The sequence below is a fragment of the Culex pipiens genome, chromosome 1 (assembly GCF_016801865.2).
Source record: "Culex pipiens pallens isolate TS chromosome 1, TS_CPP_V2, whole genome shotgun sequence".
In the NCBI taxonomy this organism is placed as follows: Eukaryota; Metazoa; Arthropoda; class Insecta; order Diptera; family Culicidae; genus Culex; species Culex pipiens.
In genome coordinates, this window is record NC_068937.1 from 42,225,586 (window position 1) to 42,250,487 (window position 24,902).

Sequence of the window (24,902 nt, forward strand, 5' to 3'; positions counted from 1 at the left end):
GGCCAGTCGTGCGGTGCGCCACGCGATCGCTGAAGCCGAAGAGGGCGCGCGCCACTTCGTGCTTTGTCCTTTCTCTCTTTCTTGTTTTGATGTCGCTCACTCGCTCGCTCTCTGGTTGATCGATGATCAGGTTTTTTTTGGTTGTGCTCTCGGGCCCTTAAGGATGATCGCGCCGGCTGCAGCTGTGAAGGTGTGTTGGTCAGGGCACCTGCATCCGAAGAAGACGATGATGATGACGGGTCGGTCGGGGAAAAAGAGCATACAAAATGCAACCGCTGCAGGATGAAAGGTACCATTTCGGGAGCTACCTTCAGCGAGGAAAGATCTTCGGAGAAGTGATCGTGCGATCTGTTTTGGGCAAAAGGTTTTTTGAGCTGAACCGAAGAAGCGAAGTGTTTGGAAAAAACAGTGCAAGTGAATCGTACAAAAAGGACTTTAAGAACTCAAAGTGTTTGCTCGTGAATTCCGATGGCCACAGTAGCTCGAAGCATGTCTATGGGACAGAACATCTACATGACCAGCACGGTCCAGCAACCGTCGTCGATGCCGTACCGCAAACGGCCGATCGCACCGGCGCCGGTCACGCCAACTACGCAACCGCCACCAACCCAGTTCAAGGATCGTCCAATGATCGGCAAAAAGTACTGCCCAACGTCTCTACCGTACGCCGTGACTCCGCAGCAATCCGTATCGATCCAGCGTCGGAACGCCCGCGAACGGAACCGCGTCAAGCAGGTTAACAACGGTTTCGCGAACTTGCGCCAGCACATCCCGTCCACGGTCGTGACGGCCCTCACCAACGGTGGCCGCGGCCCCCACAAGAAGCTCAGCAAGGTGGACACCCTCAAGGTGGCCGTCAAGTACATCCGCTCCATGCAACGTATGCTCGAGGAGGACATCGAGAACAACGGCTCGTCCGAGTCGACCTCAACCAAGCTCGACTCGCAAGCCCTCTCGCCGGTCTCATTCTACGGATCAATGTCGGAGTCCTCGACCTCCTCATCTCCCGCACCCTCCCAACTCTCGGAATACTCCAGCTACAGCAGTCAGCCGGAACTCACGCCGACCTTCAAGCGCGAACCGTACGACCTGTACCCAACTCCACCAACCTCAGCCACAACCGTGCTGCCCAGCATGACCACCTTCACGAGTCCAGCGCTCAGTACGGCCACCTACTCCGCGCCGATGCACCACGTGTACAAAGTGGCACCACTTCCGCTACCGGTCCCGATCCCAGGTTACACCCACGAAGAGATGAGTCCCCAGAACACCGACGACGAAGAACTGCTGGACGCGATTTCCTGGTGGCAGCAGCAGCAGTAGAATCTCCGTGTTGAAAATTGACGAAAAGACTGAAATTTGAGAGGCTGAGACTTCCGGAGGAAGTGCCCTTAAAGTGAGTTCCTCAAACCCCTTCCAACATTCGGCAATTTCACTAACGACCTCCTTCCTTCTCGTTTCTTCTTCAACAGATCTCTCAGCCATCGCGAGACAGTGGCGAACTGATTACGATAAGACGTTAGAGTGCCATCGATTGGGTTCCTGCACCGTGTCCGCCAGTTACGGGGGGGACACGAGGACGTTCGTTTCAGATGATCTCAACTCAAAAACGAAAAAAACGAGCCCCGTGCTCCAAACACTGGACTGGGCTCCAAGTCAACCCCTGACAACGGTGATGGGGTTTGAGAAATGTTCAAGAATTCATGTACAAAGTAGCGAGTAATTTTGTGTCGTACTGTTAAGGGATATACAACAACTATGGAAATCTAGTCATGGAATAAATGTAAATTTTATGTTGAAAAATTTAAAACTTTCTTGGTTATTCTCTGATTTGTTGAAAGAAAATTGTCCCTTGGCAAAAATAATCTTATTGATGACATTTGAGTCTGTTTCCATTTATCTCAGTTTTTAATGCGATTTAAGTTAGAGCCAATTCAGAAGACATCATTTGACCAGACGACGAACCCGGCTTGTTCACTATTCCAACACTTTGCAGCATATTATATAGTAAACAATACAATAAATGAATCAATGAATGTGTCCCATTCAATCTTGAATTGTTTTCATTTTCTTGAAGTAATAAATAGATGGAGAGTTTATTTGATATTGAGAATATTTAAAACGTGAGCTGTTTTGTGTATTTGGGCAAGGAGATTTTTTTTTTTACTGTGAACATGAACTAGCGGTCAAGAAATACAGAATGGGGTTAATTTTGGCCGATTTTAGCGTGACATACTTTATGGATGACGCCTTAGAATGAATTAAGTTGAGCTCCAAAAGAAAAAAAAAATTAGTTTGAAAATGACATTTGCATTACATTAAAAAAAAACATAGAAACCTTGAAATCTCAAATGTCGCTATAACGATGCCAAAACCAGAGAAATGAGCTTTTTTTTAATGAATTTTGGCATCTGTCTATGCAAAAATGGTATGTAAATAATCGTAAAAGTGTATTTTCAGAAGGAATTTTGTGATCTAGGGAAAATTATCATATAGGGTAGAGGACCCAGTTTTCGCCCTGCTCTAGTTTTCGCCCACCTACTGGATTTAATCTGTATTCAGCTAACTTATACCATTTTTTGGTTGAATTTATTATGCAGGTTTGCATATTCATTCATTTCTAGCTGGGTCATTCCACCTGAAGTGTGCAAGAAAAAATGCAAATTTGAAAATTACCATCTCCGATTCTGCTCAAATTTGGCAGAGCTGTTAAGACTATCAAAACATGCAAAAATCCCGAATTTCATCCAAATCGGACCACCCCCTCCATTTTTGTACCCTCCCAAAAAATCGACTTTTTGGCGATTTTTGAGCGAAACCCCTATCTCCAAACGACGATAACTCAGGAACCACAAATCTTAGAGGGTCGGTCTTAGACTCAATTTTGAAGGAAATTGGACGTAGAATCCATTTCCGCGATCAAAATTTAGATTAAAATATGTTTTCTACCTGTATTGCGCAATTGAAAACTTTAAATGGCCGTATCTCAAAACAGCCCTATTTATTTTTAAAATTTGACCTCATTATCGTATTCCCCGTCCGATTTTACATAAGAATCACTTATCGACAGAAAGGAATATGTTTCGTTCCAGAGATATCGAATTTTAAAGTTTTTAGTTTTTGAGATTACCTACATTAGCTTCATTCGCCGCATATGCTAGAAGCACTCAGAAGCGCTGTTCAATAACTGCTACCTGGTTATTTATTGAATTAAGGTTTCATCCCAAATAATCATTAGCAGATAAGGCAAAAATGTAATGTACACCACTGTAGGAAACTGCTGTATACGGTGAATTTGTGTGCTAGCCCACAGTACAAAGCAAGAACGACACGCAATACAGGGCAGAATGGAATTCCCGCAGAGCTAGCAGGAAATTGTAATTGATCTTGTAACTTAAGAAAAAGTGTACGATACATTATCGTGTTAAAAATTGTGAATTAATATGAATAAAACTCTCGTGAAGCATGATTAAGGAGGAGGATTTCTGGAAAGTATAAAACTGGAAAAAGGTAAGAAAATCACAACGATTAATCTGATTTATTATCTAGTTGTGTTATTATTCAGTTGTGTTCATTTCGACACCGTCCGAACAATAATCTTTTTTTTTGTTTGTCAATCATTTCGAAATTTTGGAAGACGATACAGCTGCTATCCACATGTATCAGAAGTATATGGTATTGCTTTTGAAATTAAATGTACCAGAATTGAAAAAAAAATCATCAATTATTCTGATGAAACACATTATAAAAATCGGTTTAATATGATCAATCTTTCAAACCCTAAGGCAGAATTTGAAGTTTTTGCTGAATGGCACTATTTCGCTACCGCACATGGCAAAAGCTCTAGAACCCATGAGAATTATTTCATCTACTACAGCCAGCTCTACATTTGTTCTCGTTTCAAATAAAAGAAGAAATAAAAGAAATAATTTGAGAAAGGAGGAATTAGAAAAAATATGAAAATAATAGAATAATGATAAATTTTCGAAAATTGTATTGTAAAAACTCTGTAGCATTTGCAAATAAATATTAAAAGTTCAAATTTTACTTAATATGGTTTAATGACACTGAGATCAGGAAAAATAGTGCATTAAAAATTACCCAATAAATATTCCTTAAACAAAAAATAGATTGTTCAAGGTATTGATTATCTCAAAACCGTATAAAATTGAAAAAAATATTCATCTTACAGAACACCAGGTAGTTATTATTGATCAGCACGACTGAGTGCTTCTAGCAGATGCGGCGAGTGTAGATATTATAGGTAATTTCAAATACTTAAAACTTTATAATTCGATATCTCTGGAACGAAAAATATTCCTTTTTGTCGATAGGTGATTCTTATGTAAAATCGGACGGGGAATACGATGGTGAGGTCAAATTTAAAAAAATAAATAGGGCTGTTTTGAGATACGGCCATTTAAAGTTTTCAATTGCGCAATACAGGTAGAAAACATATTTTAATCTAAATTTTGATCGCGGAAATGGATTCTACGTCCAATTTCCTTCAAAATTGAGTCTAAGACCGACCCTCTAAGATTTGTGGTTCCTGAGTTATCGTCGTTTGAAGATAGGGGTTTTGCTCAATAATCGCCAAAAAGTCGATTTTTTGGGAGGGTACAAAAATGGAGGGGGTGGTCCGATTTGGATGAAATTCGGGATTTTTGCATGTTTTGATAGTCTTAACAGCTCTGCCAAATTTGAGCAGAATCGGAGATGGTAATTTTCAAATGGTGTTCCGCTTCAGGTGGAATGACCCAGCTCTAATTGAAACATTCCTAGTGAATTACTATTGTTTATTAAGTTTTTATAAGCATTTAAAAAAAAGCCTTATTGCAGCCGCCATATTTTTGTCAATTCCGACTACAGTGGGTAATAATGTTAATGAGGGAAAACAACTCATTTCGTCCGAAAATAATGTATCTGAATAATTTATTGCTTCACTGCATGTCTGAATTTCATGAAAATATAGTGATTTACCTGTTTCAAAAGTTTACCAAAGGTTATTTCAATAAAATAAAGTGGGCGATTATTGGGGTCATGAAAAAACATGAGATCCAATTTTCGTCCAGGGCGAAATCTAGTATTGTGTTTTCAGATTTTAGCTAGAACCAGTTTTCGTTTACCATAAAAACTTTTCTAATCGCAGCGAAATGTGCTTGAAAATATTTTTGGATCATTCCAGATTATTTTTAAAGGTTAACTATTTATTTTATTTTATTTCATTCATCAGGGTGTTTTGGTAAAAACATCAGTTCAAAAATTAACCTAAACTCAGATATGGGACACCTAGCTCAAACGTGGTAAGAGTTTACTGGTACATTGTAGAACAAATTAAGTAAAGGAGGAATTGAAGTTACACAACATCTTTAAAAATAGCACATGTGCTAAATATTTTTATTTAAGAGGTACTCGAAGTTTTCTATTGAGTCAATTCGGGAGCGAACATGGAACTAATTGTAACTGTGTGCCCTTATCTTGGGTGAATAGGGACACATGAGTTCTATTAGGAATTTTGATTAAGTCATATTTTTTATGAGTGCGAACATGTTTTGGTTTTAGTTAGAACCTCAAAATTAGTGGAATATCTGTTAAAAAAACAACTAGGGTTTTTTGAATTTCAATTTAAAAATATTACAACAAAATTGTGCACATCAATGAAATTGAGCTTCGGGAACATATTGTGAATCAATAGGAGACCATATTTACTTAGTTTTGAGCCATAATTTTATTTGATTTCTTGATTTTTGTCGTGGGCGAAAACTGGTTCCAAGGGTGGGCAAATATTGGATTTAGGGGGGCGAAAATAGGCACTTCAGAGTACTTTATTAAAACGCAAAATTTCAACAAAAATGAACTTGTAAATGATAAAAACCTTGTGGAAACTTAAAAGCAAATAGTTTGTCAAAGTTTTACAACAAATAGAACCGAAAACCATAAATTGTCATTGAATTCTTGTCAAATTTCGTTGATTCCCACTATAAAGTGGGCGATTTCTGGGTACTCTACCCTATTTGGCAGTTTAACTATTCGGATATGATTTCATTCAATAGACCAATTTTGACTATTTAAAAAACTTATTCTGCAAACTTTTGAGAAAAACCTGCCTGATAACCTCCCATTGAATTTATTTTTACTTGATTTCAAATAAAAACGCTTTTCAGAAACTGTAATTCAACGTCAATGTTCCTGCGTTTATAATTATATTTAGCATTTTTAGGCTTGTTTCAAATTATTTAGATTTTTTGTAAAATTCCGTTTTACAGTACCGCAAATAGCTAAGAAAATGATTTCATGAATACTGAGATATTTTGGAAAACAATGATTGCAAAATAACTGAGCTAGTGCAAAATGCATTTAAAATAATCATCCAAATGATGAAACCATGGCTTGCACTTGAAACTTGAAACAACATTTGCAACGGCCTTATGAATTTTAAATGAAATGAAAACAATAGAAATTTCATCAATTAGTTTATTCTAAATAATTAAAAAGCTTCATCGAAACAAGCATTTTGAAAAAAAACTATAACTCCGTAGTAACAGTTTAATAGGGCGAATCTGCGATTGTAATCAAGCAGTAAATCTCTCTCTTACTTTACGTGAACTGCAGATTTGCCCCATTTGAACTGTTACTAAGGAACTTTTTTATAAAGCCGCTCATAATTTGATATCGGAGATATAACATAATTTGCTGAGACAACTATCAATCAAGCATAATAAGACTTAAATTTAAAAATGGTCAAATATTCAATATAACACCCTTTTGAAATATTAGCTTTCATTCAAACAAATTATGAATATTTTTTTTCGCAAAGATCGAATTCTTTTACATTTAAAATTTATAGCCATTAATTTCTGAGATATTGGTTCTACAAAATGGATGATACATAAAAAACTTCAATTTTACTTTTTATTTTTCTTTATTTGCTGTATTTTAGCAACCTGGAGTCAAATGTATTTTAAGCAATTACCTCAATTTTTCGATAACATATTTTCAGAAATGGACACTATTTTAGAAATCGCAAAACTTGAAATTTTCAGTTAAAAATAATATTAATAAATTAATATTATAAAATTAATATCAATCTTGAAAACAATGCTCTTTATTAAAAATCTTTGAAGAACTTTTGATTGAAAATTTTATTTTACACAAAATGCCGAAATTAAAAAAAACATCAGGAAAATTTCTATTTTTCCTAAACACATTTTTTTTTTCAAAACATATCATATCAACACATATTCAAATAAAATATATGGATTTTGGGAAATTAATTTTTCGTGTATAAAACTTAATTTAAAAATCGGCATTTTTTTTCTTGTACAATTTTTTTCTGAATAGTCTTTGTACAACTTTACCAAATGAACCAAACCGTCAAGAAAATTCATTCAAAAGATGAAGATTTCCGAATAATTACGTACTATTTTTGTACGGAGCCTATGGGTGAACCAATCAACAAAATGGCTTCTTTGGTCATAGGGAAGGCTTCCAAAAAGGTTAAGCCACATACAATAAACAAAAAAAAAATCACACAATTGGCCATTTTCGTAGAGAGTTGCTCAGTGTCATCTAGTTAACTCATTATTTTTCAAAACTCGAAAGCTCTTGGTTCGATTTTTGATGTTGAAAAATGAAACCTTAGTGAATTTTGTTTCTTTAATAAATCAACTTGTAGTGATTTGATGGCGTACTCAAAATTTCGAAAAAACGTATTTTTCATCACGAAAGTTGATAGTTGATTTTTCATATTTTATTTATTTTTTCTAATTTACTATAACTCTAAGGTATTTTTTTCACTGAGAATTCAATAAAAACATTTTAAAATTACGTGTTTACTATTTTTTAAAGCGTAACATTGTTGTACACAGTTGTAAAGCAGACAAAATTAGAAATGTTGATGTAAGGGATGTGCTTACACTTGACACGAGCTATCAGAATTATACGATTTTTTTTGAAAATGATATGGTATTGGCTGTTTTTGACAATCTTTTCGAGCTATCCACCTATAACTTTCAATCGTGCGCTTTCAAAAGTATTTTTTTAAGTTCAGCATATTTTACATAGAGCAAATCCAGCACACATCAGGATTTTTCCCTCACGTTTGACCCTCTCCGATTTCAATTTAACTTTGTAGACATGTTATCCTACGCTTGTAGAAGCCATTTTTGTGTATATGGAGCCAGTTGCACTCAAGAATGGCATTTGAGAAGGGCGTTATTTAAATATATTTGTAATTCGTAATTTAAAATTTACTGTATCTCGAAGCAGTTGCATCGGATCAAAAAGTGATCAAAGACAAACTTGTAGGAAATCAGACGAGCTTTCTAAAAAAAATGCACTGGAAGAAAAATACACGTTAACGATTTTTCGATTTTGAAGCTTAAAAGTTAAATTTTAAGATGATGTCATGATTTTTTTTCGTTCAATTTTTTTTAGAAAATAGCCTAAGATGTTACAAAAACACTCACGAAAAAAAGTCAGTATGGTAGGTCTCTCCTAAAAACGTACACGTATCATTTACTGAAACTATTTTTTTGAAAAGTGGTCTAAACGTCAAAATATTCAAAAACCGATTGTGAGAATCTATTCTCCAGATAATTTTACATAAAAGTCTCCGTATTGACCATTGTCCTAAGTCTAATCCTGGTGAAGTTACAGCGGTTTTTAAAATAAAAATGTTGAAAAAACAGGGGTTTCGGTAATTTTTTGGCCATTTCTATAAGACAGACTTGGGAAATAATTTTACCGAAAAGCACACCCGATTTTTCCAGAAATACAAACATATTTAAATAACTTACGTCCTTCTCAAATGTCATTTGCGCTTTCTTTAAGACAAGTATGCATTTTTTTTGCGTCCATACGAATCTTTTAACATTCATGCTGCCCCTATGTATCTGCGTATCTTTTCCTTGGAAAAATTGGTCAATTTGTAGGGGATGCGTTTTGCCCCATTGGTGCATAATACCCCTAAATCAATTTCAATATATTTTACAAGATTCCTCTCATCGACCTCCCACGCTCATGCTCACTGCCTGCGCAGGCTCCTCCAGGAGTCACACTCCACAGGGGTAGCCACTTGGCGTGTCACGCGGCTGTCGGCGGAAATTATCGCAGATCGCGCGGTTCCAAAAAGGAGACAGATCAACGCCGCCGCGATCATTATCGAATTCAGCGCCTCAGCAGGATACGACTGACTGGTGGCGCGCGCCCGCTCGAGTTCTCAAGCGTTTTTTGCTTCTTTTTTAAATTTATTTGCAGCTCGTAAAATCCGATGCAATATGCGGTTTTGGCCACGAGGCAGCAACAGGATCGACCGAGGTGGCGCACGACCGACTGGCATGGTCGCGTGTGCAACATGAAGAGAACCTCGATGAAACCACGCGCACTCAAAGCAAAACCGCAGCCAGACAAGGTTAATTTGCATAGATCAGCACAATTTGTAAGAGCGGGTCGTTTTAAGATGTGCGAAATCGATTTTTGATGCGAGTCGCGATCCGGATCAGAACGGATGATTGCATCCGTTTGCGGCGGAATTATTGATATTTTAGACAAAGCTGCAGACAAAAGGCTGCTAAACTGCACAAACATGTTGTTTTGCATCTATTGACAAGTCACTAATGAGATAAAATAATCCGATTATTTAAATAAGAACGAATTATAGCATCCCCCATTATGGCAACTCTTCGCTTTTGACAGCGCGCCACAGCGTGTTACCACCAATCAGTCTCTGACTCTCAAGCGTTCGTTCTGTAGGTCTGTAGGTCTCTCGCTTGGCTCAGACAACCCAGTGCCACACAGGCACGACATCTTGATTACCCAGCAAAAGAGGTCTGGTGACGATCGTTATCGCTAGAACGATCGACGTCTTGCAATTGATGAAGTTATTTTCGGCCAAATGCGTTGCGTTTCTCCTGTTTCGCTGACCCATCGGAGGAGAAGGAGGAGGTAATCCTTTTGCGACATTGTGGGCCTTGTTTTCGGACTTGAAGGCCGTTATCGCAGCTTCACGATCAATCGCGATACGAGGCGATCCGATGCGATAGGAATGGCCCGATTGTTCCAGGGCTGGGTGGGTCCTAATTAGAACGGATTGGGACGTCAGATGTCGTCACAACTGTCACGCAGGGTCTAAACATTAATGCATCATCGACGTGGGTAGGTTTGGATGTGTTTTGAATGCATTTAGGTTAATCGATACCCGTGTTGGCGGAAGGGGGTTTACAATTGATTTGCGCAACATGACAGTTGCAAATGTTGCGTTAGTGTTTGGGTTGACAGATGAAGCAATGGAATCGAATATTTTCTGCTTAAATTTTATCATTGATTATTGGTTTTTGAGCATATTTACCTATCACAGACTCAATGTGTGACAAAAATCAACTATCTTCAAATTTGATTCTTATCACCTCTAAGTGATTGTGCTATCTTGTCGCACCGTCCAGTTCGACGTTCCGAGAAAAAAGTGTTTTAATGCTTGACCTAAACAAAAACTAGAGCACGTAATGTAAACAATAACAAACCCGTTTTGTTTGGCTGACCATTCTGTGTTTTATCTCGATGTTTGGTTGAAAATGCCGGCGTCCCGGCAATTAAAAATGTTTACAGTAGTCGGGCATGTACGTGTGTCAAAACGTTTTCTGACTTAATTTCTTTTGGTCCGTTGTCACACTTGTAGCAATTTTCGGGATGTGTCAAGATAGCACGAGCAGATCGAAACTTCTTTCATATTAAGAGAGACAACATTATGCACGGGGTATTTTCGGTTATTATTGATTATCTCAGGATTGAAAACGATTTTTTTTAGAATTTGTGAAGGTCAAAAGGTGAGGCATTAGAAGCAGCAAAAAATAGAGTTCCTTTCTCAATTTGGCCCAAAAAGCAAGTGCGACAAGATAGCACGAGCACGACGACATATCTCTTCGTTGTCAAATATCATAAAATCCGACTTTAAAAAAGTTATTCCCAGTTCGAAAGCTCATTTTAGGAAGGAAATTCTGATGTCTTCGGCAAAGTTGTAGGTATGGCTAAGAATAATTCGGAAATAATCCAACCAACATCAACGGGTGAAGGCAGTAGTGACCTGTTTTCACCACAAGAACTTCTAAAAAATTTCATCGAGATGACAACAACACTGCGTGGTTGCAAAACTCGCCAGGAACAAGTAAGAACTTTTGGAGGATTCATCTTAAAATACAGTTCGTAGTTTACTCGTTCTAGTGATTTTGTATATTGCAATGAATTTATTTTTTTAGTTTTAAGTTAGAATTAGCTGTTGAAGTGATTTTTTTTCTTTTTTACCCAAATGTATTCGATTCAATGCAATAATGTAAAACAATTTGAAGTAAATAAAATAAAGGTGATCAGTTAATAATAAAACGAAAAATACAACAAAGATGAAGAGCATTAGGCCATATCACTTAGCACGTAAAAGATATGTAATTATTATTAGAAAGTTCAATAAAGACATATTAAATTTCAAAAACAAAATTGCAATTTTTCGAACCACCCTAGAACGATGTCGGTGGGTCTCGTGGCGCAGGGGTAGCGGCTTCGGCTGCCGATCCCGATGATGCTATGAGACGCGGGTTCGATTCCCGCCTTATCCACTGAGCTTCTATCGGATGGTGAAGTAAAACGTCGGTCCCGGTTTCTCCTGTCTCGTCAGAGGCGCTGGAGCAGAAATCCCACGTTAGAGGAAGGCCATGCCCCGGGGGGCGTAGTGCCAATAGTTTCGTTAGAACGATGTCGGTCACCCTAATGGCCAAACAAAAAAATACGGGTCTAATTATTTTGGCCAAGGAACCCCCAGAAAAATTTTGAGCCCGATCGGAGAACTTTTTTTCGGTTTAGGCTCTTTTCAATTGGAATTGAAATGTTACAGATTTTCGAATATTTACTTACCATTTTTGTATCAAAAGCTGCCAAAATTGTATGGAAACTTGTATGGGTGAAAAAAATTGCTTCTTTGGTGATAGGGAAAGCCCCCACAAAGTTTGAGCCAAATTTAAAAAATATAAGTAGAATCCATTTCCGGGTTTGATGGAGAAATGCTCTCCTTTTTTTTAATTTAAGATGGCGGCAAAATTAGTGTGATGAAATTTTGAGAAAATGCATTTTATAACTTCTAAATCAATCAACAATCATGATTCGATTAAATATTTACTGAGATGCCAGCATTTTCAATTCTAGTGTAAGGGGAAATATGCCCATTTTAAGCCAAATAAGCGGTCGTGTTTGAATGATGCTGGATAATCTGGAGTGTTCCTTGAAATTTACTAAAAACCAAGTACTCCAACGAGTAGAGCAACTTTTTGTGAACATTTCTGTTTATTTTCACTTTTATTAAAAGTTATGCTACTCCTTTTACAAGCATTTAAAAAAAATATTTCAAAAATGCATTCTAATCAGTCGAGTGCATTGGGCCACGCCCATTTTTCTATTTCCAGCTTAGTTCTTTTTTTCTTCCAGCGCTCTTTTGGGTCTGCTTAGTGCTGCCAAAATTGATGAAATTTTAAGCGAACACTCACGAAAAGAAGCATTTAAAGAGAAAGTTTCCTGGCATCACTGGCTCAATCCAACAGGCGCTGCTGGTGGTGTTGGAGGCCACCCTTTGTTCTTTATTTGCCTTCGCTTCTCGCTCGGTTTTCTTCAGCCTTCGATTGGAATGGGTGGTCAAAATTGAAACGTCAGAAGACTTAGCGCGTTTGTTTTTTTATGGCGCTTGCAAATTATTTACATGTTTCGGGATTATTTTTCAAGTGAGTGACTATCTAATGTGCAAAAGAACATGTTGCCGGTAGTTGAAAGCAATTTTATATCTAAAGCGCTTTGAAATCGTTAGCGCAAGTAAAAAGATATTGATGGCGACTTTCGTTAAGCAGTTAACCTCTGATCTTGCGTGTGGATGTGGGTGCCACCAAAATGATGAGAAATGGTCTCGCAAAATAGAAATTATGATCAAAAGTGCATTAAATTCGATTTTTTTGGCCAGTAAATGGCATAAATTTGCGTGCTTACTCGAGGCGGTGCTGTTGCTGGTAAGTTCAAAGCCTAAATAGTGTTTTTGGAGCTTTAATCGAGCATCAAACTCTCCATGTGATGAAGATAGGTGTTTGATTAGAAAGCGTATATTTCCCCTATTTGGGTCTTTACCATAAATCGATTTTCGAATCGAAAAATCAAGTGATTTTTTTTAACCGTTTTCCACCGTCTTCTTTAAGTTGCCAATGACTCTTCAGGTTAATCTCGGATCGCTTTACACTTTTTGACAAAATTAAAGAGCGTTCAATTTTAGATTAGAATCTCTCACTTGACGAAATTTGGACAAAAACAAAAAAAAAACGCCACCTTCCGAAAAAAAAAATTTCGCTTTTCTTTAAACATTTTTTTAAATTTCTAAAGAAACTTCCACGCTATACAGCGAAGCGACCCCGCAACCTCAACCGATTGGGCAAAACTGCTTATTTTTCTTAAGGATTTGAGCCAAGAGCCCCGACAACACCTCCAGACTTGTATAAACGAACCAATGACGCAAAATGCCTTCTTTGGTCATAGGGAAAGCTTATTCAAAGTTTAGGACAAATTAAAAAAGAAGATGGTTGAAATTTTGGAAAATTGTTCACATGCCATCTGAATCATATGAAATGATTTGATATACTATAGCCCACCGTGATCTTGACGATCTTGCAACACTGTTGTCAGTTATGTTGAATTCAGTTTGAAGTTACTTGCATAATCACCTTTTTTCTACATCACCGGAAAGCGTTTTGAAATAGTTTTCTTATATGACATCCTGGCCATGCGAAATTAGTGTTAGTTTTACACTTGTTAAGAAATTTAGAGTAAAGTTGTCTTGATTTACCCGATAAACCAACCGCCTGATACAGCATAAACCCCAACAATGTTCCAACCAACAGCAAGTGACATTTTTTGCTACCCCTCGCGCATTTGTTAGACCCCGGGGGACTTCCCAAAAGCTTTATGAATAATTTTTACATATTTTTGACAACCGAGGAAAAAATGTCATAATTTATAAAATTTATTTCACAATTCTGGCGCGCAGCCCCAAATCGTACACCCAGAAGAGCCTGCCAGAGCGGATGGAAATTAAATTAGTCTGGGATGCTGCTGCTGCCGCTGATGTCTCTGTCATATATGCATCGCGCAAAAGTTGCATCTCCAAATCACTGGTGGCCCGTCGTCGTCGGTCAGCGACAATCAATTCAAACGACGACGACCTGTTGGCGACCCGACTCTCAGGTGGTCAATTGAGCCGTCTACCGGGCGAGCGACCGTGACAGTCGTTTCCTTCTGTTTTTATGCGCCCCAAAATGGTCCCATTTGGGGGCCTCCATCGATTGACGGGTAACGTCTAAATTTTCATATTTTGTGACGGTTATTATTCATAAATGGAGTTTCGAGCACCCAGGTTATTTCTAAACGTGATGGGTGAGCTTTTGCGGTGCAGTTTTGTGGCATAAGTTTGCGACAAGTATTGCATTTTTCAGATATGAGAGATTTTGCTTAAGCCATAATGGCGGCTGCTATAAAGTGGCTTATGACAGCTGTTTAGGCTTAAGATATTAATTAGAATTAGAACCCCTGGATTGTGGATCACGTTTGTGATATAGGTCGTCTCCCTTTAACAAGTGCGCTTTCTTATCTTTCTATTGTACCTACTGATAAAAGGCACGATCGATGGCGATCGGTCAGTTGCCACGCACACTACCTTTAGCTTGACCCGTGATATCGCGAGAATACCAGAGCAGCTTTAGAAGTGTACCGACCACGCGCGCAAGAACATCTACGCGATCCTCGATCAGTGTCGTTCGACACCAAATAAAACTAGTGGTTTGCCCCAATAAAACGTGTTTTGCGCAATAAAGTGTAGTTTATCGTAAACGCCGCGTGTGTTGGATTTTTTGGCCCGAAAAGGGTGAAACTGGGGTTGAAAACCCCTCGAAGACCGTCTTCATCGTGAGCACGTGCGTGTGCCGGAAAACGAACGTCTCCGCCGATCCGAACGACGTCGTCCGCTTGCGTCCTCCCCAGCTGGTCCGCGGTAAGAACTGTACATTTTGTGGTCCTTCGAGCCGGATGTCGAAGGGCATCCGGGGACCAAAGACCGCTGGACAGGAGTGACGCCGCGGGAAAAGCGCGTCGCGAACAATAGGCTCGCATCGGACAAAAGTGACCCGCGAACGGGACGCGTGCGAGTGTGAACAATAGGGGTGCGCGAAAAAAGTGTGTTGAAGAAGAATACGCGGCGGCAAGGCCGCGCCGCGAGGAAATCGCCATTGCTGTTGGCGGCCACGCGTTCCAGTGGAAATCATCGATCGCCGCGTCGATCGCCGTGTCGCTGACGCCGGCTCGAAGCTGGTGTGGAGGAGGAACGAGATCAGCGTGAGAGTAGCAGTTTGGCAGAAACAGGACTAGATTAAGAGCATGAACTTTGGTTGGTTTTGGTGTAGGGAGGTTTTGCATGCGACCTGTGGCACGTCAAGCATGAGACGTACGCTGGAGAATTAGATGGTTTGAACAGTGGATCGTGTACAATTTTGCGAATAAATAAACGACAACTTCAATTGAAACTCCGTTTGCCTGCACATTTCTTGGAAAGCTACTAGTCCTTGAGATTGGGTTCTCCAGATTGATGGTCTTGGGTTCTGCTGGCAATTTTTGGCTTGATGTTCGCTGGGTCGGTTCCCCTTCGCTACAGTCTGATTATCTGTTGTTCTGTCATTCTGTCAATCGTGGGACGTTGAGTAGAATCGCGGTCGTGTTCCGGTCGTGCTGTTTCCGGTCGGAGCGTTCCAGTCGGAGATTTGCGGTAGAAAGTGTAGCAGAAAAGTGGACTTAAAAATCAATCAATCAGTGCTCAAAGTGCCAATAAAAACACAACTTGTTTTTTCGTAGACTACAGTGAAGTTTTCTTGGCCTTGTGATAAATGTTCAGTGTCTAGTCAAAACACAATTTGTTATTTTACGTACCAGACGAAAAGTGTGCAAAAATGAGTGAGCTTAGAGATTTGAGGAAGCAAGAACAGCAGCTGCGGAACACTCTCGAATCCGTAAGCCAGTTCAAGAACAACTACAAACCGGAAGTGCATGCTGGTGAACTTGTGACTAGGATCGAGATGTTGGATGCAGCGATGAAGAAATTTTACGTTGTGCGAAGGAAAATTGAGCTGATTCTTGAGGAGACTGATGAAGAGGAAGTGGTGGCTGTGAAGGAGACTCCGGAGGAAAAGAAGGCACGCCTGTCTGTACGCACTGATGAACGTAATGCTGAGAATGCGCACATATCCAAGGAGGTTGAAGACATGTACTGTAACTTGAAGTCTTCCCTAAAAGCTCTGCTGCCGAAGCCAGTGGAGTCAAAAGTGGACGAAACTCAGCAGAACGTCCCCGTACAGCAGCACACCAACGCACTGTCTCACGTGAAGCTACCGGAAATTAAGCTGCCCAGCTTCGGAGGTGAACTTTGCGAATGGGTCACGTTTCGAGATATGTTCCTGAGTTTGATTCACAACAACGATCAGCTCACAGAAATGGACAAATTTAGCTATCTTCGTTCTTCGCTGTTCGAAAAGGCGTTGCTGGAGATTGAGACGGTCAAGATGTCCTCCGAAAACTACTCTATTGCGTGGGATTTGCTGCAGAAAAAATACGAGCACAAAAAGCTCATCGTGAAGGCTCATCTTGACGCGTTGGTTGCTCTAGAACCGATGAAAAAGGAGAGTTACAATGCGTTGAATCACCTCATCAGCGAGTTTGACCGAAACCTTCAAATGCTGGACAAAATCGGGGAGAACACTGCACAGTGGAGTACCGTTCTGGTGCACATGGTGTGTTCCAGATTAGATCCTGCCACTATCCGTCACTGGGAAAACCATCACAAGTCCAAAGAGGTGCCCAAATACACGGATTTGGTCGAGTTCTTAAGAAGCCAGTGCTCGATTCTCCAGGCGGTCAAATCCAACAACCCTGAGGTGAAGAAGCAGAAGTTTACAACAGGTCACGCGTTTGTGCAGTCCAAGCAACAACATCAACAACAACAGCGTAGGTGTCCGTTCTGTAAGGAGTATCCCCATTCAGCGTTTAGGTGCCAGAAGTTTCAGCAAATGACTGTCCAAGAACGTTACGAAGCAGTCAAGCGAAACGGGCTGTGCTTAAACTGTTTGTCGCCGTTGCATCTGATTCGGAACTGTACAAGTGGGAGCTGCAGGCATTGTAGGCAAAAGCATCATACTATGCTGCACATCGGATCAACAAATGGTGGAGCAGCATCAGCGGTGCAGCATAACGGTTCCTCCGTCCCACCCTCACAGAATCGAACACAGAACAACACACAGACACAGCCAACTGGCCAAACCCAACACAACCAACCCACTCAGAACAACCGACCATCACAATCACTTTCCATGTCAAGCACAAATTCGCAAACACAACCACCTAACACCACAGGTCGCCCCTCCCTCTCGAACGCAATCGCATTATCGACTACAACCGAACAACCATACCGCCAAGTTCTGCTCTCAACGGCCGTAGTGCGTCTTACTGATCGCTACGGAAACACTCAGTACGCGAGAGCCTTGCTGGACTCTTGCTCGGAATACTGTTTCATCACGACGAACCTAGCCCAAAAGTTAAAGCTGGTCGAAGCTGCCAGCGGCCTGTCTGTCGCAGGCATCGGAGGTTCGGTGGTGCAGTCAACGAAGGTGGTAGAAGCAAAAGTATTTCCGCGATCTCTGCGTATCTCGCCGTACTCGGAGAACATTCAGCTGCACGTGCTGCCGAAGCTCACGTCTAGACTTCCAACTGAGAAGATCAACGTGCAACAGCTGAACATTCCGGATGATCTCATGCTCGCGGACCCCGAGTTTTACAAGCCTGGTCCGATTGACATCATCTTAGGCGCAGAGTTCTACTACGATCTACTGGCGGATGGAAGATTGAAGCTCTCAGACGAAGGACCCACACTTCAGCATACCGTGCTAGGTTGGGTTGTTTCCGGCAGGATTCCCAGCAGCTACAGCAACATTCCGAAAACGCTTGCGTATTCCTGTCACAACGTCGACCTACGAGAGCTAGTCAGCAGATTTTGGGATTTGGAGTCTTGCAACACCCGGAGCGCACACTCCGTAGAGGAGTCGATGTGCGAGGAGATTTTTGCGAAAACAACAGTTCGAGATGCAGAAGGCAGATTTGTAGTTCAGCTGCCGAAGAAGGATTACGTGATGGAAAGATTAGGAGACTCCAAGGACATCGCCCTGAAACGGTTGGAAGGCATGGAACGTCGGTTCGCAGTGAACAACACGCTGAAAACACTGTACACCGAGTTCATTCAGGAATATCTAGCCATGGGACACATGGTGGAAGTGCCAGAGGATGATACTGCTCAGCGCACGTACTTTCTCCCTCACCACGCCGTATTAAGACCGGAGAGCACAACAACAAAACTCAGAGTCGTCTTTGACGCCTCTTGCCGCACAACTACGGGTGTTTCGCTGAACGACGGACTGATGGTTGGACCAGTCGTCCAGGACGATCTGTTGCCGATCATTCTACGGTTCCGTTGCTGGAAGTACGCGCTGGTTGCGGATGTAGCGAAAATGTATCGTATGGTGCGGATGGACGAAGCAGATCAACCTCTTCAACGGATTTGGTGGCGTGACAACCCTAGCGATCCAGCCAAGGCCTACCAGTTGACCACAGTAACCTATGGCACTGCGTCGGCGCCTTACTTGGCCACCAAATGTCTCCAGCAGCTATCCGTAATCGGACAAGAAAGCCATCCCTTGGCGGCGAAAGTCGTTGGGAGAGATTTTTATGTTGATGATCTTCTGTCGGGAGCAGCAACCATCGACAACGGAATAGCGCTCGTCGAGGAACTTGTGGATCTTCTGGACACGGTGGGTTTTACCCTACGAAAGTGGACTTCGAACAGTTCAGAGATTTTGGAAACCATTCCACCAGAGCTTAGGGATGAACGGAATATCTTGGAGTTGGATTCATCTTCGTCGTTCGTCAAAACTCTAGGATTGATTTGGGAGCCCGGCACGGACAGCTTCCGATTCAAGGCACCGAAGTGGAAATCGGAATCGCCAATCACCAAGAAGGTGGTTCTCTCGGACACCGCGAGCATTTTTGATCCAATTGGACTCATCGGACCTGTTGTCGTGCAGGCTAAAATATTCATCCAGAAGCTTTGGCAGGAGAAGTACGGTTGGGATCAAACCCTGGCAGAGGACCATCGAAACTACTGGTTGGAATATCGTCGGAATCTGATGGCGCTGGATACACTCCGTATTCCCCGTTGGATTGGTTTTAGTGGATGCTTGGCAAGCGTACAGTTTCACGGTTTCTGTGATGCTTCACAACAAGCTTACGGAGCTTGTCTGTACCTGCGAGCAGTTCAGGTCGACGGACTGATCACATTGCACTTGATCACGTCGAAGTCCAGAGTTGCGCCACTGGAAGACCTAGCTCGGAAGAAGAAGAAACGTGACATCACTCTACTCGAACTATCAGCAGCACTACTACTCTGTCATCTCTATGACCTGGTCCGTCGTAGCATTCAGCAGGAGATTCGAGCATTTTTCTGGACGGACTCGATGATTGTGCTCTGTTGGTTAGCTTCACTTCCGTCCCGCTGGAAACCGTTTGTCGCTAACAGAGTCTCGGAGATCCAACACGTCACCGTAGATGGCGTGTGGTCTCACATCGCCGGAGTAGACAATCCCGCTGATATCATTTCACGTGGTTGTACCCCGGCCGAGTTGCTGTACAAGCCAGAATGGTACGGTCGTCTGCAATATTTACTTTTGAAACAAGAACAGTGGCCAAAGCTCGGCAACCGCGCACCAGAGTCAGAGCTCGCTTTGAAGGAGGAGAGACCTACAGTTTCGTTGCCCGCTCGAGCTCGTCCACCGAACGAACTCTTTTCTCTGCGTTCCAACTACCACGAGCTCATCCGTCTGGTCGCGTGGGTTCGTCGCTTTGCGCATAACACCAGACGTACAAATCGAGATTGCCGGAGAACTGGAGAATTGTCGCACGTGGAGCTACGAGAAGCATTGACGTTTTTGATTCGGGTGGCACAAACAGAAAGTTTTCCCGAAGAAGTAGCGGATTTGACCAAGAAGAAGCCGATTCAACCCTCGTCGAAGCTGCTTGCGCTCAACCCTCGGCTGATAGACGGAGTAATGCGCGTCGGCGGCCGGCTGACGAACGCACCAGTTCCTGAGAGTCGCAAGCACCCGATCATCCTGCATCATCAGCACCCATTCACCAAGATCGTGATGTCGTACTACCATTGGATGCTGTATCACGCCGGTCAGCAGCTGCTGATCGCCGCAGTCCGAGGGATGTATTGGCCAACAAACATTCGAAGTCTGGCCCGCCAGACGATCCATCGGTGCGTAGACTGCTTCAAGACCAAGCCACGTGTGCACGAGCAGCTCATGGCTGACTTGCCGTCGGTACGCGTCTGTCCTGCAGCAGCTTTTCAGAAGGTCGGAGTAGACTTTTGCGGACCGTTCTACATCCGATACCCAATTCGGCGCAGTGTACCGGTCAAGTGCTTTGTGGCAATTTTTGTCTGTTTGGTCACGAAGGCGGTTCACATGGAAGTAGTAGCAGATTTATCAACCCAGGCGTTCCTGGCCGCGTTCAAGCGTTTCGTGGCCATCCGAGGAAAACCGCAGCTTGTCATGTGTGACAACGCTACCAACTTCGTAGGAGCAAATCGAGAACTGCAGAAGCAGTTGCTCGATCAGCTTGCACAGCACACGATAGTACGCACCGCAGAGGAAGATGGTATAGAATTCAAGTTCATACCGCCCCGCTCCCCCAACTTTGGTGGGTTGTGGGAGGCGGCGGTAAAATCATTCAAGGCACATTTCCGCAAGACGATAGGCAGCAGAACGTTGACGTACGACGAGTTGCACACCGTAGTCCAGCAAATAGCAGCAATTCTCAATTCGCGTCCGTTAACTCCGCTGAGTAACGATCCGGACGATTTCGACGCTTTAACGCCCGGACACTTTTTGACTGGACGGCCGCTCGCTGCTGTTCCAGAGCCTGATCTTCAAGAGATCCCAGAGAATCGGTTAGCGCTGTGGCAGAGAACTCAAGCGTTTGTACAGCAGATTTGGAGAAAGTGGAAAACTGAGTACCTGTCGAACCTGCAGAACAGAACCAGATGGACGAAACAGCGGGATAACATCAAGATCGGAACCATGGTCCTACTCAAGGAGGACAATCTGCCCCCGCTCAAGTGGAAGTTAGCACGCGTAGTAGCAGTCTACAAGGGCTCGGACGACAACATTCGAGTAGTAACCGTCCGCACCCAGGATGGCAAATTCGACAGAAGCATCTCCAAGATCTGTGTCCTGCCGATTCAGGACAACATTGACGAAGCAGCTGACGAGAACTAGAAGTGGTAAATCCCACGAACGTGTCTGTGCGGCGCGCAAGTCATGACGGTCGGCGCTACCTTATCGGCCACGTTTCGTTGGGTACAAGCGTGTCGGAGTGGTAATTCCCACTAGTTGTGGCTGTGCGGAGCGCAAGTCATGACAGCCGGCGCTACCTTATCGGTCACCCTATGTAGGGTTCACCCACACAATTTGCAACCTTTTTGATGTCCAACCCGATCACGCCCGTGATACGGAGAACCAATTTTGAACAAACTCGCCCAACCCCAAGTCCAAGCTTTCCACATCAATCGAATTGGTTATGGTTGCCCTAGTCTCGTATCGTCAAGCATGTTTTATCTCTGGTTTCGGTGCATGGTAACAAACGCAAATGATAAGCCCTCAATCGCCTCACAATCAAGCAGCAAGTCAACCCAGAACACTCAGCCCGGCAGCGGACGCGTTGCTTGGCCAGCTGATTCTGTACTCGACTGACAAACGGAAGGATTGATCACCCGGACGTCTACGGTCATCGCAGTATCAGCGCAGTAGAACCTTTGGACAGCAAATCAGGAGCGTACCAGTCGTCGTCAACGGTGCTGGAGGCGGCTGCGGAGGCCTCCACGGCCTCCGCTCCAGGCAAGTTTTTTCCATTTTCTTAATTTCGTGGTAAAAAGCGGGTTTCTCATCCGCAGCAATCGTCACCATCGACATCACCTGGCACCCAGCGCTGCTGGCGTGTGCATCGTTGTAGAACTCCAGTGCATCGGCCAGTGCACTTGAGCATAGCAGAGCATCGTAGAAGACACCTACAACACCTAGAACCAGTTCAGCAAGCAGAATCAACCGTAGAAGTACCGTCGCAGTACTGTAGCAGTCGCAGCACTCGTAACAACCTTGGTGGGTTGCATCGCAGCAGGCCTTGCCTCAAGATCGGTGCAAAAGAACAAAAGAAGAAAAGCCTTAGGCATTGTGTAGAGCTCGCACAGTGATAACAAACAAATCTTTTTATAGAACACTCACACTTAGATACTAGAAACCAAAACAAAATGATAACAGTGCCGTATGAAATTTGTGTATAGGTTTAGGTTTGAAAAGCATGGCCTTTCAAGGCGGCCGGCATGTTTAGGCTTAAGATATTAATTAGAATTAGAACCCCTGGATTGTGGATCACGTTTGTGATATAGGTCGTCTCCCTTTAACAAGTGCGCTTTCTTATCTTTCTATTGTACCTACTGATAAAAGGCACGATCGATGGCGATCGGTCAGTTGCCACGCACACTACCTTTAGCTTGACCCGTGATATCGCGAGAATACCAGAGCAGCTTTAGAAGTGTACCGACCACGCGCGCAAGAACATCTACGCGATCCTCGATCAGTGTCGTTCGACACCAAATAAAACTAGTGGTTTGCCCCAATAAAACGTGTTTTGCGCAATAAAGTGTAGTTTATCGTAAACGCCGCGTGTGTTGGATTTTTTGGCCCGAAAAGGGTGAAACTGGGGTTGAAAACCCCTCGAAGACCGTCTTCATCGTGAGCACGTGCGTGTGCCGGAAAACGAACGTCTCCGCCGATCCGAACGACGTCGTCCGCTTGCGTCCTCCCCAGCTGGTCCGCGGTAAGAACTGTACAACAGCAGTGTTGCCGGTTTGAATGATTTTTTATGTTTTTTGATGTTTTGTTCAAATCAGGGCTGTGGAGTCGAAGTGAAATGAAAAAGTCATGCAAATCTTGAGCAGCACCTAAATGATTTCAATATTCGGCAAAGTTTGATTTATTTTGAGCATAACCAAATGAGATACAATTAAAGTGAGTTTCGTCGTCATCGGGATCGAGATGTCCCCCTTCAAAAAGCCATCATAATTTTCAGAACATCAAGAAAAAGCTTCTTCCTCTTACTCGAAAACGACCCCGGGAGCTGTCTGCCGGGAGCAAATTATGTGCCGAAAATTGAGTGCATCCGATGATGATGATGACCCTAGTGGTGGTGGTGGTCTTAAACCGAAGAAGATCCCCAAGGACACAAAAAAATCCTCACTCTCCCGTGAGCTCCGACGACGACGGCGGATTGATGGATGTCACCGAGGTCGCTTGATTGACTTTAATGACCGCAAATTTATGTATCCGTTCCGGGCTTCACCAGAGGTCTAATTGAGCCATTACCCTCTGGGTTGACTGCCGAAAATCTCGACCAGGGAGTTTTTCGGGTCCCTTGTTGCGGTCTCCTGAGGATATTTGCAGTGAAACAGCCGGTACACCGCAAGAAGCTTGACCAAGATCAAGAATGACCGCGGCAAAGAGATTAACCGTTGAGTCCCTCTTTCAGAAGAAAAGAAAAAAAAGAAATAAAACAAATATCACATGAAAAAATTAGGATTGGCAACCCTGCTGTCAACTAAACCAAACTATTTATAGCAATCGCCATTATGGCAACGCAAAATTTTAACCACCACCCCTTTACAGGGTCAATCTGAAATTTATCTCCACAACAAGATAAATCGACACAAAATTCTGACCCCCGGGGGAATCACAGCCAGAAGAAAGCTTCGAAAGAAAGTGATCGCTCTATTATGGCCCGAGAGTTTGCCATAATGGCGACCGGTGCGGTGGTGGTCGAGGACGGAACTTATCTTAATCCAGCGGGACTTCTTGACGTTGAAAGGGCTCTCTTTCGTTACGTTTCGATATTGGTGGTCGTAAATTTGTAACGTTTCTTATTGAGATGCACTGGATTTTTTTGTTTGGTTGCGGAGATTCTGGATCGGTTTGGTTGTAAATAATATTATTTATGGGACTGCTTATCGGAAGTTGCCTTTCATTTCGGGGACGGAAATTAAGTCGTTTGGGTAAATTTTGTGTGGGAACAGATTTGAAGTCCAAAAATGGGTAAGATGACAAGGACGCGATCACAAATCAATCAATCTGGCAACACTGTAATGGTATCAACAAAATAACCTTTAAATGACGTAATCGTTCTCTAAGATTTTGACAGTGATAGTTCGACACTTTTTAATTTGACTTTGTCAAACCAACGGAGTAGAAACTAAAAAGTGTCAAACGAAAATGTGACCAATCTTCCGGTTTTGAGTGTAGTGGCAGTCGTCGTAGAGCAGTGTTTCTCAACCAGTGAGGAATTCCCCCCTGGGGGGGAATTTGGGCATTCTTGGGGGGGAATGAGGATGCAAAAGAAATTCAATGTCTTTAACGTGTTTTCAAAAATTAAATCATTTTCTGATACTTTCTTTGTAATCCATCATGTTTTCATATGAATCAGCAAATTTTGATCAGTCCTTTAACATATTTGAAATAGATTTATAAAAAAAAAAATCTGGATTATTTTTGCAGTTTGCCCATCTTGATCATTTTCATTAATTTGTGTTTTTGCAGTCGTTTCAATCTCAGCTGCTCTTTAAAATACATTGGAAATAATGTTTGTGACTATTTGATTTGATCTTCATTTAGAATTTGGTGAGGTTTTTTAAC

At 42.3% G+C, this 24,902-nt stretch overlaps 2 protein-coding genes across 2 annotated transcripts; both read left to right on the forward strand.

The window, feature by feature from the left end:
• Nucleotides 1-362: 362 nt before the first annotated feature.
• On the forward strand, nucleotides 363-1,800 carry LOC120428917 (achaete-scute complex protein T3-like). Its single transcript, XM_039594090.2, has 2 exons — nucleotides 363-1,396; nucleotides 1,473-1,800. Exon 1 carries the CDS (start codon nucleotides 469-471, stop codon nucleotides 1,321-1,323), a length of 855 nt encoding a protein of 284 aa, XP_039450024.1. The 5' UTR covers nucleotides 363-468; the 3' UTR covers nucleotides 1,324-1,396; nucleotides 1,473-1,800.
• A 14,210-nt stretch (nucleotides 1,801-16,010) lies between these two features.
• On the forward strand, nucleotides 16,011-23,045 carry LOC120413730 (uncharacterized). Its single transcript, XM_039574694.2, has 3 exons — nucleotides 16,011-17,214; nucleotides 17,467-22,062; nucleotides 22,115-23,045. Exons 1-2 carry the CDS (start codon nucleotides 16,011-16,013, stop codon nucleotides 21,438-21,440), a joined length of 5,178 nt encoding a protein of 1,725 aa, XP_039430628.1. The 3' UTR covers nucleotides 21,441-22,062; nucleotides 22,115-23,045.
• Nucleotides 23,046-24,902: the final 1,857 nt, after the last annotated feature.